Below are 15,095 nucleotides of genomic sequence, written 5' to 3'. Positions count from 1 at the left end.
CGTCGATCAGAGTATTCGAGCTCAGCAGGATTAATGGTTACAGTTAATAAATGCTAATCATGCGCGGCGTTACACATTCGATTCAAAATTTTTCTCTTCGCCTTTTGTTTTATAAGTTAGTGATAAATTAGGTTTTAATGACTGATTTCTTTGTTTAGACATCAAAGGCCGAATGGAGAGGGCACAAAATTTGATATTTAACATGCGTATACCTCGGGTTCGGGAGTATTCGGCTTTTAATTAATCCTAAGTATCTCGATATATGTTTAAAATTCTTCGAACTTGTGTGAGATTGAGCCTCTGAAAAAAAAGCTGGATTTCATCTTGGGAAGTGATACTAGAAATATTTTGTATATATTGGACTTAGCACTTTTTGTCTACCTATGTACAAACCGGAACAATATATATTCTAATTAGCTAGCGAGAAGATATTTTTAGTCACAAAATCAGATACAAAACTTGAGATTTATTGGACAAAAACATGAATTTTTAAGACAGATTCAGAGTTTTACTCTCAAAGTGTGGGAAGAAGACGCAACCTGGAAAATATGTTCTCATTACTTCAGTTAGGATAGTGCTCGAATATTTGAAACATATAATGTTAATTTTACTTTTTAAGCTTTATTCTATTCCTTTATTCTTTTCTATTCTATTCGAAAGAAAGTTTTTTCGGACACTATCGAGAAAAAGTTTTTAAAACTTTTTAATTTTGTGAGTAGAATAATTATTTTATGTTTTATTAAAAACAAATAAATCAAATAAATTTTATCAAATAAAGCTATGATTATAAAATCATCAAATTCATCAACTAGATAGAAAAATTGCTTCACTTTTTTATTTGCTCAAATAGTTTTCCTGAGCAAAAAGAGTTAAAAAATAATTTAACTGCGAAAATTAATTTTAATTGTTTGATAGTTGTCTTTAATAATCTGTATAATAAGATTGTGTATAATAAGACAAAAATATAATGATATGTATTGAATCAAATAATTATGGTGACTAAAGTTTCACTGCATATTTTACCCGTTCTTAAAATTTTGTTTTAAGAAAAGTCGTCAGCAAATAAAGCAAAACTAAAATATTCTAGGAGTGCAGAGAACAAAAATAATTCCTTCTAGTTTCAATGAAATATTTTTTTAATTTTAAACATCCATGTAATTACAACCATATATGATATACATATTTTAATTACTTTTTCAAAAAAAAAAAAATCTCAATAAACAAAAATTTATGTTGCAGAGAGCAAACATCAATGTATTCTAGTTTTATTGAAAAATTTTCTTTTGTTTTGAATATCAATATAAATATATATTGCAACTACATATAATATACATATTGCACTTGCTTTTTTTAAAATCTTAATAAAAAAAAATACTTGTTCATACATTACCTACACACATTTTATCCGTTCCATTTCCTTTTTGCTTATACCCATTTGTGCAAATACACGTCTTAATTGACCCTGAAAATGAATAAGTGCAGTTCCAGCCTTCGCCGCAATTGCAAGCTGAAATATTAAAGTTGAAATTTTAAAAGATAGAAGTTCAAAAAATTGAAATTTAAAAACTTGAAACACAAATTAATATTGCTCCCTGTATTTAATTATAAAGTACATTCTGAAGAAACCATCTCAAACTTATTGAAAATCACGTTATTTATTATCTACTAATAATATTTCTATCATATTTCCTTCATGTTGCACTCAATCTGAACTGTATTTCAGAGTACCATCATTGGCAATGAATTAAATGTTCTGTGGTCACGAGCAATAATGCGGTAAAATAAGGTGAAAATTTTACCAAACCCAAACACTTAAAATAACAAGCCGAAACCATTTGGAATATGTTTTGCGAAATTTCTGAGAGCCGCACATGGAATCCCGAGATATCCTGTGACTGATTTTGGCAGGAGGGTGTAAAAAAGGAGGTGGAAACTTAAATACTGATATTTAAGCAAATAAGATATAGTTTTCAATGATTTTTTTAAGCTGAATCGAATCTGAACCTTATACGATAGAACGAATAGTTTAGAATATATAAGAGGTTTAAGTAAAAATGTATTTGTTTGCACTTGTACATATTTATGTTCTCGTCATTGATATCTAGACACGCAAAATATTTCTTCGAATATAGTTTTTCAAACTAAATTGAATGTGACTATAAACAAGTCAATAGAACAAATAATTTAAAAGTTACAAGCGCATTTCTTCCTAAAAAGTGCTTCTTATGTCACATACTTATGTAGACACTTGCGTTGCTACCTAGGAGCTGCCTAAACTTCTAGGGTTTATGTATTGATGTAATTTTTTACCCTGAATTGAATCAGACTAATCCTGAAACAATCTGACTAATAATTTAGAAGTTATAAGCATTTATATATACAAAGAATTAAATTTTGCCCTTGTATCAAACAAGATCAAATACAAATCATTAGGGCTATCTGCATAGCAATAAAAGTTGCTTAAATAAGTGCAAGTACAAAATTAAACTTTTTTGCATTAAATGATTATAACTTGTCTATATATTAAGTAAAATGCGCAAATATGTACAAACAAGTATATTTAGTTCATAAAATCATTTTATCTTCTCGTTATAGCAATGCAGGTTAGGTTTCATTAGATTCAGCGGGAAAAAATACATAAAAAACCATACCTCATTTCCTTAATTATCAGTATTTAAGTTCAATTAAGTTTCATAAGATATTTTTACTATTCAAGACATTTATTTTGTAATAATATCATAAGCGTAACTTCAAACATATTTCGCTCTTGTTTAATTGCAGCTTAAACCATTAATGCCTAGTTGACCTATCATGAGCTAACGGGAATGGAACAGGGATTACCGATTGGAAAGTAATACTGAGAAGATTTGGTTCCACAAACTTTCAATGCAGCACAATTACCGCTACTCTCTTGAAACCATAAACTGAGTGGAAACTGGGTGAGTTTATAAAATTACGAAATGAACATACGTAATTTACATAATATCTCTGGCTATCTTTATGTTTTTAGAACGTTTCCTACTTATACTACTATACTTTAAACTAATTTTATTATTAAGGGTTGTTACATTTTTTATCAGGTTTAATTAAGCGGCTAATCAATTTTTTTACATAATAAATATTTTTGAGGCATTTTAATAAGTCTTATTATTTTTTCAAAAAAAAACTTTTTTATCAACAGTTTAATGCAAAAAAGTTGTATATTGAAAAAAAATAAAAACGGCATAAACTTTTTTTAAATCGGTAAATATCCTTCATTTGCGTATCGTTCGAAAAATTAATCACGCCTTTTTTCGATCGCACAACGTTTTAGAAAAACACACAAGTTTAAAAATTTTTCATAATTTTTACTTTGTAAATTAGGCTATATCTTACCAATCAGAACTCACGACGTTTAAAAATGGGCTTCCTGCATACCATCGCATCGAGCTCCTCCTACAAAACAACCATTCAACCCTCCAGATTCTTTAAGTGGTTTTTGCATTATATTTACTATTGTGGACAAAATATTTCAATGGAGTAGGATACTTTAGCTTATTGCATCGATAGGGTTCCTTTTCTATATCTTCTGTTGATATTTTGAAGAAATTAAGATTTACTGATCTGGATCTTAGTGTTGCTAAGATATATCCATTCCTATCTTCATGTTCACTTAGTTTATTTGTATCCCCTATCAAATGTTTAACACACCTGTACAAAGTCTGAGAGTGACACGGAAACATTATAGTTTTTCTAATTCGCAAGGTGCCTGAATTTTTCGGAGATCTAATATCATAACTACATAAGTATTGCAGAGGATATACCATACAAGAATTCCAATTAATGATTGAAGAACAATCCGAATCTTGAAATTTTCTAGTCGGTATTGCAAACTACGGTCTTTGCTGAACAAATTCCTGTCAACCGACAATACCTGCAGTACATTTTAAATGCAATCACCTTGCAACATTGTCTAGTAGACTAGCCAAATTGCTGTCCCGTTCCTTTATCCATTTCAAACAGTTAATTGTCGTCAATTAAATTCTTAGACAGTATATAAGAAGGGCCTTAAAAGCAAGACAAACCGTCCCAATGAAAAAGACTCTTAGAAATTTTGTGCTACCGAAGCTAAATTTTTATCCTGCAGATTGCTTTCAAATCATTCATTGAAATTTTTGATTGGTATATCCTTCTCCGATGTTTCACAACTTAAGTGACGTTTAAATTATATCACACATTAGCTCCGATACTACGCATTAGAGAGATATCAAAATCTCCCAATCACTCTCCAGGCTGTTATAAAGGAGCGTCAAACTTGTGACAGAAACTTCGAATAAGATTAAGAACATTAAGTAAGAGTTTGAGCAACATTAAAGTCTAGATCAGTTTTGTCTTAACTCTCCAAACAATCAGACTTAAAATGTGTTATAGATATAAAAAAAGAAACTTAACAATGAAGTAAACCAAGATATCCATCTCAAATAAAAATCTTTGAATATAGCTATAATGTAAATACCCGTCCAAAAAAAGGGAAGGTTACAGTATAGATGGAACTCAATGTGCAAACATCTTCATGTGGTTAGTTCCAAGTTTTTCTGGTCAACTCTAATGGGAGAATATATACACAGAGAAAATTAAGAAATATTGGTTTACTTCTGTTTTTTCTATTTTTTTTGTTGCTATTAAAATTGACTTCTATGCGTTCCATAAAAAATGCCACATTTTAACAGCCAATCATTATCGATTTAAGCTCATTACTCGTTTGCAGGCGCACAATTGTTATTAAATAAGGGGAAAAGCATTAAAAAGCAGAAACAATTACTTACCTATGCATTTTATTTGTGTTTCTATAAATCCATACGTTGGCTTACATTTACAAACCGCTTTACCATCTTCTTCAACGCATAATCCATTTCCACAGTCACATACAGTGTTCACATCTTAAAATAAAAAAAGAATGCATATTAGATACAATGTGTCTTGTTAACACCAGTAAAAAACATCAAACAAATTGTTTCAACTAACTAAAGGGGATATTTGTTAAATAATGAGTCAAAATCTCTAAACTATAACAGGAATTTTGGCGAAAATCATCTTATTAAATTGGTTTTTATGTAATTATTAAACACTAGCCGCCTAAAGCGGCCAGCTGTCCGCCACGCTAAAGGTTTTCACAAATAAAGTGTTTTAAAACATAGCAGGAAATCTGAAGATTAGTGGACAATTAAAGTGCTCCTGTCCTGCAAATTTGTCTTCATATCCAGTTCTGCTGCAGATGTGTTATAGCTCTTGAGGATGTTTGAAGATGTGACTTTACTATGGTGACCTAAGGCCTATGGTAACCTAACCTATAATATAACTATCAGGTGGAGACTCAGAAATTGTAAAAGCATACAAAAGTTGCTTTCGAAATCATCATTGGCCAATAGCTGAAAATTAAAACGCAGTTAATAACATATTTATGAAACAGCAATAAAATAAAACTTGTGTCAGCCAGCATACAGATAGTATATAATTCTTCCTATTCTTGTAAAACTTCTTTATAAACAATATTTTTAGTTTTTCCATTAGGTGCCAATAAATATAAGTTCTTTTCGTCACCAACTTTTGAGCAGCCAACATAAAGCTGTCCATGTGAAAAGCTAGGCTTCTGCAAGTCAAGACCAACGACTTTTAAAGATTGTCCCTGAGATTTATTTATACTCATCGCAAAACTAAGTGGAACAGGAAACTGAAGTTGTTTAAACTGAAACGGATTGTCTGAAGATATGATGGGGATGCGAGGAATAAGCACACTATTTCCTGTTGAATGTCCTGTTATAATCATAGCTTCAATAACATCAGGTTTTCACAATCAATCTTGTTCCATTACACAATGCAGGTGGATCCAAATTTCTTAAAAGCATAATTGGTGCTCCAATTTTCAATTCTAATTTATGTGCAGGCACTCCAGGTGGTTCCAATGAGTTCAAAAATTCTGTCGGATAGTTGACAACTTGATCTATTTCCATGACAGCGTCGATAGACTTGTAAATTTCCAGAGCACCAGGTTATTTATCACGTTAACAACATCATTTTTTGGAGAAAGGACAGGTCTTTCACATAGCCATTGAGGGTTGCAGTAATTTTCATGAATATTAGGAAAAACCATTTCTTTGAGTTTGTCGGTTGTGGCAACACGATTTCCAATATTTTTCACATCTATAAGCCCTTCTTCATCACCACTAATATCCCCATTTCCAAGTCTTAGAAGATTGTTGGCAAATTCCTGTGCAAAGACTTGTCCTGTTAAATGAACTCGCATATTAGTTTTCAGCCGCAGTCTTTGAACATTTGTCCAAATGTAAGATGACTTTATACATGCATGTATTTCATCTGCATTTGTCCCACGTTGTATTACAGGAAGTGTTTGGCAAAAATCACCAGATAAAACTAAAGTTACACCTCCCATACACTTGTTGTTTTTTAAAAGGTCTTGCATAGTGATATCCAGGACTTCTAAAGCAGCTTTATGTGACATAGTGCACTCATCCCAAACTATTAGTTAACATCTTCTAAGAACATCAGCTTTGTGTGAGCTTCTGGAAATATTGCAGGTAGAATGCTTGACGGTTGATAAATTTAAAGGTAATTTAAACACTGAATGAGCTGTTCGTCCACCAGACAAAAGAGTTTCAGCAATACCAGAGGATGCAACAGCAAGTGCAATCTTATTTATTTGTCTCACTTTTGCTAAAATCAGATTTATGAGATAAGTTTTTCCTGTTCCACCAGGTGCATCCACAAAAAATATTCCACCGACGTCATTAAATACAGCAAATAAGATTTTCTCCAAAGCTTCCTTCTGGTCTTGAACCAGATTTGGCTAATTTGAATCAATGTATGATGTCATTTCATCTGTATTGTAATTTGTTACCCTCAAAATTTCTCTGTTTAAGTCAATGGTATCTGTTTGTTGTGGCAAAGGAAGTTCATAAGTTTTTAAACCAGAACCACCCAATTCTTTGACCTGGTTTTCAAGAAGAATTAATGCCTGATTGAAGATAGCATCATCAAAATTTAAATCCATGTCAGTACTTCTAATCCTAGCTTGATGCAAAACATCTTCGGCCATATTTTCTCTTTGTAAATTCCACAATTCCAGAAGGTTTGCAATAGAACATGTTTGCAACATAATTGCAAATAAATTGCGCAGCATTTCAGGTGATCGAACAACAGCAGTTTCATCTAACGTGCTTTTCCAATGCGAGTCATCTTCAAGAAGTTCTCTTACCTGGCAAGCCTGCTTAAATGTTTCGCATTTTATTTCTCCAAAAGTCTTTAAGTCATTGAAAGATGTAGATTCGTGCACCTCATGAAGCAGCAGTCGAAGATGAAAACATTCGGAATTGTTGGGATGAATAGTGTAGACGCGACCAAGTGCATCACTTGATTTAATTCCTGGGTCTTCAGATACTATCAGACCAGATTTCCGCCGAACCCACTTTTTGCTGCTTGCAGACCATGTATAGTACTTCGACAACTGATTATACAACAAAGTGCGAGCAAAATCATCGTTTTGACATAAGCTAAAAAAAGAAGTAAGTGTTGTGGCTGGTGGAGCTTGAGCTCTTTCCCGTGCATTTTCTGATGTGAAGTAAACTCGCTGGCCATTCTCTAAGTGTACACTTAAATGAACAACTGTTGGATGCCTTTCATGTATAGGGAAACCCAAAATACGCCACACTGCCTCATTGCTACTGATGTATCGTCCTATTTCATAATGCTGTACTTCATCATGCACACTTTCGTCGTTGGCAATGTTAAATACAGCCATATCAGATCCTTTGTTTACGTATTTGCAAACATATTTTATAGATTTTATCGAATTACAAAATTCCACATTAATATGGGCATTAAAAGTTTTTGACAACAATGGACAAAAAGGAACTACCCATCTATTATCCATAACAATATCAGAACTCCGTACTTTTTTAACTGTCGTATAACCGCCATCCTCTGGACTCTGTCGACGATACAGGGGATATCCATCTTCCCCAGTTTGTGTTTCTTTCAAAAAATTTCGAGGGTACCTTTTTGTACATTTTCCATCTTTCATGCAAGGAGACTGTTGATTCAGGATCCCACAAGGGCCATGTATCATTTGTGTCTTAAAAACATCATGAAAAACTGGATCAATTTCTGGATCAGGTATTTCTGCACTTATTACATTATCTATGCTATGAACATGGATTTTTTCATGCAGCCAAATTAAGATATGAGCATGTGGGAGACCGCGTTTTTGCCACTCTATTGTGTACATAAAACATTGAACAGAGTCAAATACTTTTCCTTTGTTGATGAGAATCATAAGAACTTTTAGTTTAAGATGGAAAACTCTTGCTAGCAAATCATGTCGATCGTGACTTCTCTGCCTAGGCATTAATTCATTGGTAACCTCCTGCCGCTGTGAATTACAGGTGAATGTAATAAACAAATCAGGCTTCCCGTAATTTCTAACATATGTCATCGCATCTTGAGTTCGCTCATGCATGTAGCGTGGACCACCAGTAAATGTAGAAGGTAAAATTACCATTTTACCTATATCATGAACACTCCCGTCTCTGTTTAGGGCATCCTTGAGATGAACATACTCTTCAACACGTAGTTTCTTCTGGTTCAAGCGTACAAACATCAGTCGCTCAGATTCAATTTCTGCGAACATGTCCACAATAAATTGATTAAAAAGTCCCTTGCATCTTAAAATAATATTGAAATTTGCTGCTCGAAACATAATTCGATAGGCATAAAAATCCATGGCTGAAATTTTCTTAGAAGTCGGGAAGCCAGTAGTTGGATTTACTTGCCTTAGTTCAAAATGGTAGCCGTCTTCACCTTGCCAGAACATCGAAGGATACTGCAATGCATCATATGCTCGGTGTGTTTCTGCAATTTTTTTAATTTCATTACTTTTTAATTCCAATACTATATCTCTGCTACTGTATACATCACCTGCATGAATAACTGCCACCTCCGACGTATTTGGAGCATTAAATCGTCTTTCATGCTGACCGACAGGTGGTTTATCTGCCTGAATTATAACTTTTAATTCCGGAGTCATTTTCTCCATGGCCAACTTAAAACTTCTCACGTAATTATTGTGTTCATGCAACATTTCTTGCAAACTTGAAACTAATGCTTGTTTTACTTTCAAAACATTCCTGCAACGTTGTTCGGATTGCTTTTCCTGATCACCTACAAAGTATAATTGAAGAAAATTTGGCTTATCATTTATTTGTGGTTGTAGGCTTCCTATTCTGTGGTACACTTGTCCCTGAACTTTGAAAGTAGGCATAAAGCCTTGTTCCCGGATTTCGCTCCCAGATCCAAATGATGTCATCTGAAAGCATGAATTGTATCTTCTGATGTTACTCTGAAAATGTACTGTTTCAATTGAAGAATCTGTTAACAATGCCAGTAGAGGTTCAGGAGGTGTTTGAAGTTCACAGAGCTTAATTATTCCATTGCTGCAACACATACTTGGTGTTTCACCTTTCCATTTTAATGCCTGGCAAAAAATGCATTCTGTTGCCATTCCACCAATTTTTATCAATGGATCTGATGCATAACATAAAGATGGGTTGTACATAAATGCAGAGTTTTCCTTGTCTTGCCACAAATGCAATCGAGCTTGGGATGTTGAAGCACTATTTTCTTCTAGCCTTCTTCGACGTACCTGGGATGTTTCTCGGATCCTTGCATTTTTGGTTGAGACACGATTATTTTCTACTCTTCTTCCGCGTTCTTCAGATGTTTTTTGGGCCCTAGCACTGCTAGTTGAGACACGATCCTCTTCTAATCTTCTTTGACGTTTCTGTGATACTTCTTGGGCTCTAGAACTGCTTGTCGAAATTCGGTCATGTTCCATCCTTCTTTAACGTTCCACAGACGTTTCTTGGGCCCTTCTTCTTCTTTGAGAATCTCTTAATATCTTTTTCTTTGACAAAATACAAAGTTTTTTGGAAGGCGGTTCTGCCATGTCAGTAATCGGGTTTTTAAGAAGTCAACGAATACTTTAGAACAACAATTACTATGAAAGCAAATCATGAAACTTCAATATTAAAATCTAAGTGCTTACCTGCAAACTGAAACTTTCTGAAAATAACTAATTACATTTAATAAAAACTGTTAAAATAAAGAATAGAAAAACCAAAGAGATCCAAGGTAAGTGTGATCGTTCCTTCAAAAACAATTAAGCTCCTATTTTATATATTATATAGCTACAACGCTTAAGAATAAAAAAACTAAAATGCTAAATACATGAAAAGAACACGAAAACGAATTAATTTTTTATGGTTTAGTGTTTGGAAGTATGTAGAAGATACCAGGCATTTTTATAACTATAACTTGGTTTATTTCCTTCATAAACAACTAAAATACTAAGAAGAGTTTTACAAAATAAAGTCTATCATCAGAGTAAGTGGAAAGACATCAGTAATTCGGGACTAGGTGGCTTAGGTCCAGCGCACATCTCCGGGTGAGAGCTGAAGTCGAAGTGGCATACTGATCGACGGTGAGCTGGTTTTTATCCTTCTTGAGTGTTGGCGCGCGCAGTCCGGGAAAGCTGATTTGCATCTAGAGAGATCGGTTTCTTCCAGCCGCGTTGTATTTTATTGAAGATGACGTTCTGTGTGACGTTCGATGTGATGAGTCTTTGATGACGCCACAGGACTCCCCCACCAGTCCAGAACGCTGAGGTACGGGAATCCGGAAACGGACGTGTCTACCGGACCGAGTTGTGGACGTCTTAAGAGCAGACTTCACGGGATGTATTGGCGGCGGGATGACTGGAGCCTCTTGAATCTGTGAAAAAGAATGGGCAGGCTTATGTCAATCAGTGAAGATCCATCTCTTCTTAGTTCCGATCTGGACTTGAAAAAACTTCGGCTTGCGTTCGATCACAGGATAAGGACCAAGGTAAGGAGACGACGGACAGCGGACATAATGGACGACTGACAGCATCGTCACGGATGAAAACATGCGAAGTATCTTTCAGGGAAGCATGGACAAACATCTCCGTTGATCCATGACGTGAGGTAGGTGTTGGTCGAATCTGCCGGAAGTGCTCCTTTAAGGATAGTAGCAGTTGCTGTGGAGATTTCGTACCTGAAATAGAAGAAAAAAATTCGCCAGGCAGACGAAGATTACAGCCGTATACCAGTTCTGCTGTCGAGGTGTTAAGATCTTCCTTTAAGGCAGTTCGTATTCCCAGGAGGACGATCGGCAATTTTTCCATCCATCTTTCAGTGCCGGCGAGACTACACCTGAGGGCTCCCTTTAACTGCCGGTTAAAGCGTTCGATCAAGCCATTTGCAGAAGGGTGGTAAGCTGTGGTTCTATTACGTTTGGTACCCAGAGACTTCGAAAGAGCTAAAAATAAATTACTTTCAAAGTTACGATCCTGGTCAGTCGTAATAATCTCTGGCACACCGAACCGAGCAACCCATCCTGAAAAGAAAGCGTTAGCAACACTTTCAGCAGACTGATCTTTCAGGGGAATAGCTTCAGGCCATCGAGTGAAGCGATCGATACACGTAAGGATGTAAGTGTATCCTTGCGATGGAGGAAATGGTCCCACTATGTCCAAGTGGACGTGTCGAAATTTGTCGACCGCAGTTGGAAATTGACCAAGAGGAGTTTTTGTGTGTCGTGAAAGTTTTGATCGCTGACAATCCAAACATTTCTTGCACCATTCCGCACAGTCTTTCTTCAGAGATCGCCAAATGTATCGCTGTTTAACAGCGTGAGTAGTCGGTCTGGGGCGTGAATGAGACAATTTGTGTATTGACTGGAACACAAGGTGTCTGAAGCTCTCTGGAACATACGGGCGTATGTTACCCGTAGAGGTAACTCAAAATAGTGGTAGATCACTTGAGCTAAAAGCGATCGGCTTGATCGTCAAGGAAGGGTTAGATTGTAATTGCTTCAGCTCAGCGTCTTTTGATTGCTCCTCCGCCACTGCTGTGTAATCTATCGTACTAGGTAAATCTATCACCTCTATACGAGAGAATGCATCTGCGACAACGTTATCGCTGCCTTAAATAAATCTAATATCAGTAGTTTATTGACTAATAAAATCTAAGTGTCTGAGTTGACGGGGAGAAATTTTTTCGTGTTCCTGGCTAAAAGCAAAAATTAACGGCTTATGGTCCGTAAAAACTGTGAAGGACCTACCTTCCAGTGTATAATGAAAATTTTTGATGGCATTATAAATTGCAAGCAACTCTCTATCGTAAGTACTGTATTTACTTTCAGTAGGTGTAAAACGACGAGAAAAAAACGCAAGTGGTCCGGTCCTATCAGCTATATGCTGTTGCAATACAGCTCCTATGCCAAGGTCTGAAGCATCAACCGAAAGAGAAATTTTAGCATTAGGGTATGGATGTGCTAAAAGTGCAGCGTTTGCGATTGATTCCTTGAAAATATTGAAAGCTTTATTAGATTCATCAGTCCATTGTAAAGGGGTGGAGTCATTCTTCTTCCTTCCCTTAGTTAGAGCGTAAAGTGCCATTTGTTGAATTGCAGCTTTGGGAATAAATCTGCGATAGAAATTGACCATTGCTAGAAACCGTCGTAAAGCACGAACTTTGTTTGGTTTTGGATAGTTGCTAAGTACCGCATCTTTGTCGGGATCTGGTTTGATTCCCTCTTTTGAAACTAGACATCCCAAAAAAGTAAGTTCTTTTACACCAAATATATATTTATCCAAATTTAAAACCAGTCCTTTAGCATTTAAACGTGTGAAAATAGCCTCCAAGTCTGATAAATGTGATTCGAAATCCGTTGACGCAATAAGTAAGTCGTCAAGGTATGCGAAACATTTTAATCCTCTTAATGTTTCATCAATAAACCGTTTAAAAGTTTGGGCCGCATTCCTTAATCCGAAAGTCATATACTTAAATTCAAACAACCCTATTGGGGTGATTAAAGCAGTTTTTGGAATGTCACTAGGTTCAACAGGTATCTGGTGATACGCGCGTTTTAGATCCAGTTTTGTAAAAATTGTTTTTCCATGTAATTCGGAAGCAAAATCCTGAATATGTGGTATTGGATATCTGTCCGGCTCCGTGGCGCTGTTGAGCCGGCTGTAATCCCCACAAATACGCCAATTATTCTTCCCTTTTGGCACGAGATGTATGAGGCTGCTCCAAGGACTGCTGGAAGGACGGCAAATTCCCTGGTCGACCATCTCCTGAAATTGCTCTTTAACGGCAGCCAATTTATGAGGCGGCAACCTACGAGCTCGGGAACAGAGAGGAGGACCTCTCGTTATAATACAGTGCGTAGTTCCGTGATCCTTAACTACGACATTAACTGAAGGATTTGTCAAATTCGGAAATTTAAATAAAAGTTTTTGATATACCGAATTTTTACCTATTGCGGTAATGCTATTACAAGGCTGAGAGGGGTAAAAACCACGAATGTACTTTGCAGATGTGTTATCGATTAATTGACGATTTTTAATATCCAGAATGAGTTCGAATCGCTCAAGGAAATTCGCACCTAAAATCGGCCGTGACACATCAGCCAGAATGAAGGTCCACCGAAAAGTTCGTGGGAATCCTAAATCTAATGTAATCACTTTTTTCCCATAAGTAGAAATTTTCGAGCCGTTAGCGGCAAGTAATTCGATATTTTTATCAAGATGTTTCGCTGGACGCTGAACGGGATAAACCGAAACTGTTGATCCGCTATCTACCAGAAATTTCGTACCGGAATTTTGGTCTTTAATATATAAGCGACTATGATCATAACTCGCAACAGCCGTCGCCGAAACATGCGAGCAAGCTAGTTTTCCTAAAAACTGCATGGTTGCTTGCATTTAAGCGCTTTATTTCCGAATTTAAAATGGTACCAGCACGTAGAATACTGTTTTCTCGCTGGAGACTTGCTTCGCAATCAATTTCTGGGAGATTTTGACCTAAATGATGAAAGTCTCTTCATGGTTTTATTCAGTTCGGCAACAGTTGCTTCTAGTCTACTAATTCTAAGAGAGTCATCTTGCATTGCGGAAATTGTAGGGGTTATAATAGCAATTTCAGAGATTTTGTCGGCTATTGTGGCCAAACTTTCTAACTTATCCGAACTGACTGATAAAATTTGTTGAATGTTTAATGGTAAACGTTGAAGCCAGAGCATTTTAAGTACCTCATCTGAAACTTTAGTAGCGGACAATTTAGTCATTTTGTCTAAAAGTTGAGACGGTCTCAGATCACCCAACGACATATCAGATAATAAAGTCCTAATACGAGCACTTTCAGAATCGGAAAACTGATCGATTAGACGTTTTTTGAGCGCTACGTAGGAATCTTCATCCGGAGGGCTTTTAATTATGTCAGAGACAAAAGACGAAAGTTCACTGTCCAATGCAGAAACAACGTAGTGAAATTTGGTACCGTCCGCAGTAATGGTTGCAATTTCGAATTGTGACTGAATGTTACTAAACCACAACTCTATATTATCCCTCCAAACAGGAGGTGTTTTAACAGCCACACGCATGACTTCACTATCTGTAGGCATTGTAGAAAATAATGCAAAAAAGGCACAGAATATTCCTATTACGGCAGAGGGCATTTAAAAAAACCTTTTATGAGCAAAAATAAGGAACTTACGAGCGGAAATTTCTTGATTCTTGCAAGACTCCATTGAATTTCGTTCTAGTCCTGGGGTCACCATCTTTAGTGTTTGGAAGTATGTAGAAGATACCAGGCATTTTTATAATTATAACTTGGTTTATTTCCTTCATAAACAACTAAAATACTAAGAAGAGTTTTGCAAAATAAAGTCTATCATCAGAGTAAGTGGAAAGACATCAGTAATTCGGGACTAGGTGGCTTTGGTTCAGCGCACATCTCCGGGTGAGAGCTGAAGTCGAAGTGGCAAACTGATCGACGGTGAGCTGGTTTTTATCCTTCTTGAGTGTAGGCGCGCGCAGTCCGGGAAAGCTGATTTGTATCTTGAGATATCGGTTTCTTCCAGCCGCGCTGTATTTTAATGAAGATGACGTTCTGCGTGACGTTCGATGTGATGAGTCTTTGATGACGCCACAATGGTATCAATTTCTATTTCTATATAAT

At 35.8% G+C, this 15,095-nt stretch overlaps 1 protein-coding gene across 2 annotated transcripts in view; it reads right to left on the bottom strand.

Moving 5' to 3' along the window:
• The window catches only part of LOC107438890 (sushi, nidogen and EGF-like domain-containing protein 1), a 48,541-nt gene extending 33,791 nt beyond the window's left edge, over window positions 1-14,750 (bottom strand). For both annotated transcript variants that reach the window (XM_071188496.1, XM_071188497.1), the window contains exons 1-3: window positions 14,631-14,750; window positions 4,806-4,919; window positions 1,391-1,507 (exon numbers count right to left, since the gene is read on the bottom strand). In XM_071188496.1, coding sequence (XP_071044597.1) covers window positions 1,391-1,507; window positions 4,806-4,919; window positions 14,631-14,694 — 295 coding nt within the window. In that variant the 5' untranslated portion in view covers window positions 14,695-14,750. The remainder of the gene's footprint in view (window positions 1-1,390; window positions 1,508-4,805; window positions 4,920-14,630) is intronic.
• Window positions 14,751-15,095: the final 345 nt, after the last annotated feature.

The sequence above is a fragment of the Parasteatoda tepidariorum genome, unplaced genomic scaffold (assembly GCF_043381705.1).
Source record: "Parasteatoda tepidariorum isolate YZ-2023 unplaced genomic scaffold, CAS_Ptep_4.0 HiC_scaffold_13, whole genome shotgun sequence".
NCBI classification, from domain to species: Eukaryota; Metazoa; Arthropoda; class Arachnida; order Araneae; family Theridiidae; genus Parasteatoda; species Parasteatoda tepidariorum.
This window is presented reverse-complemented; position numbering and strand designations above follow the sequence as displayed.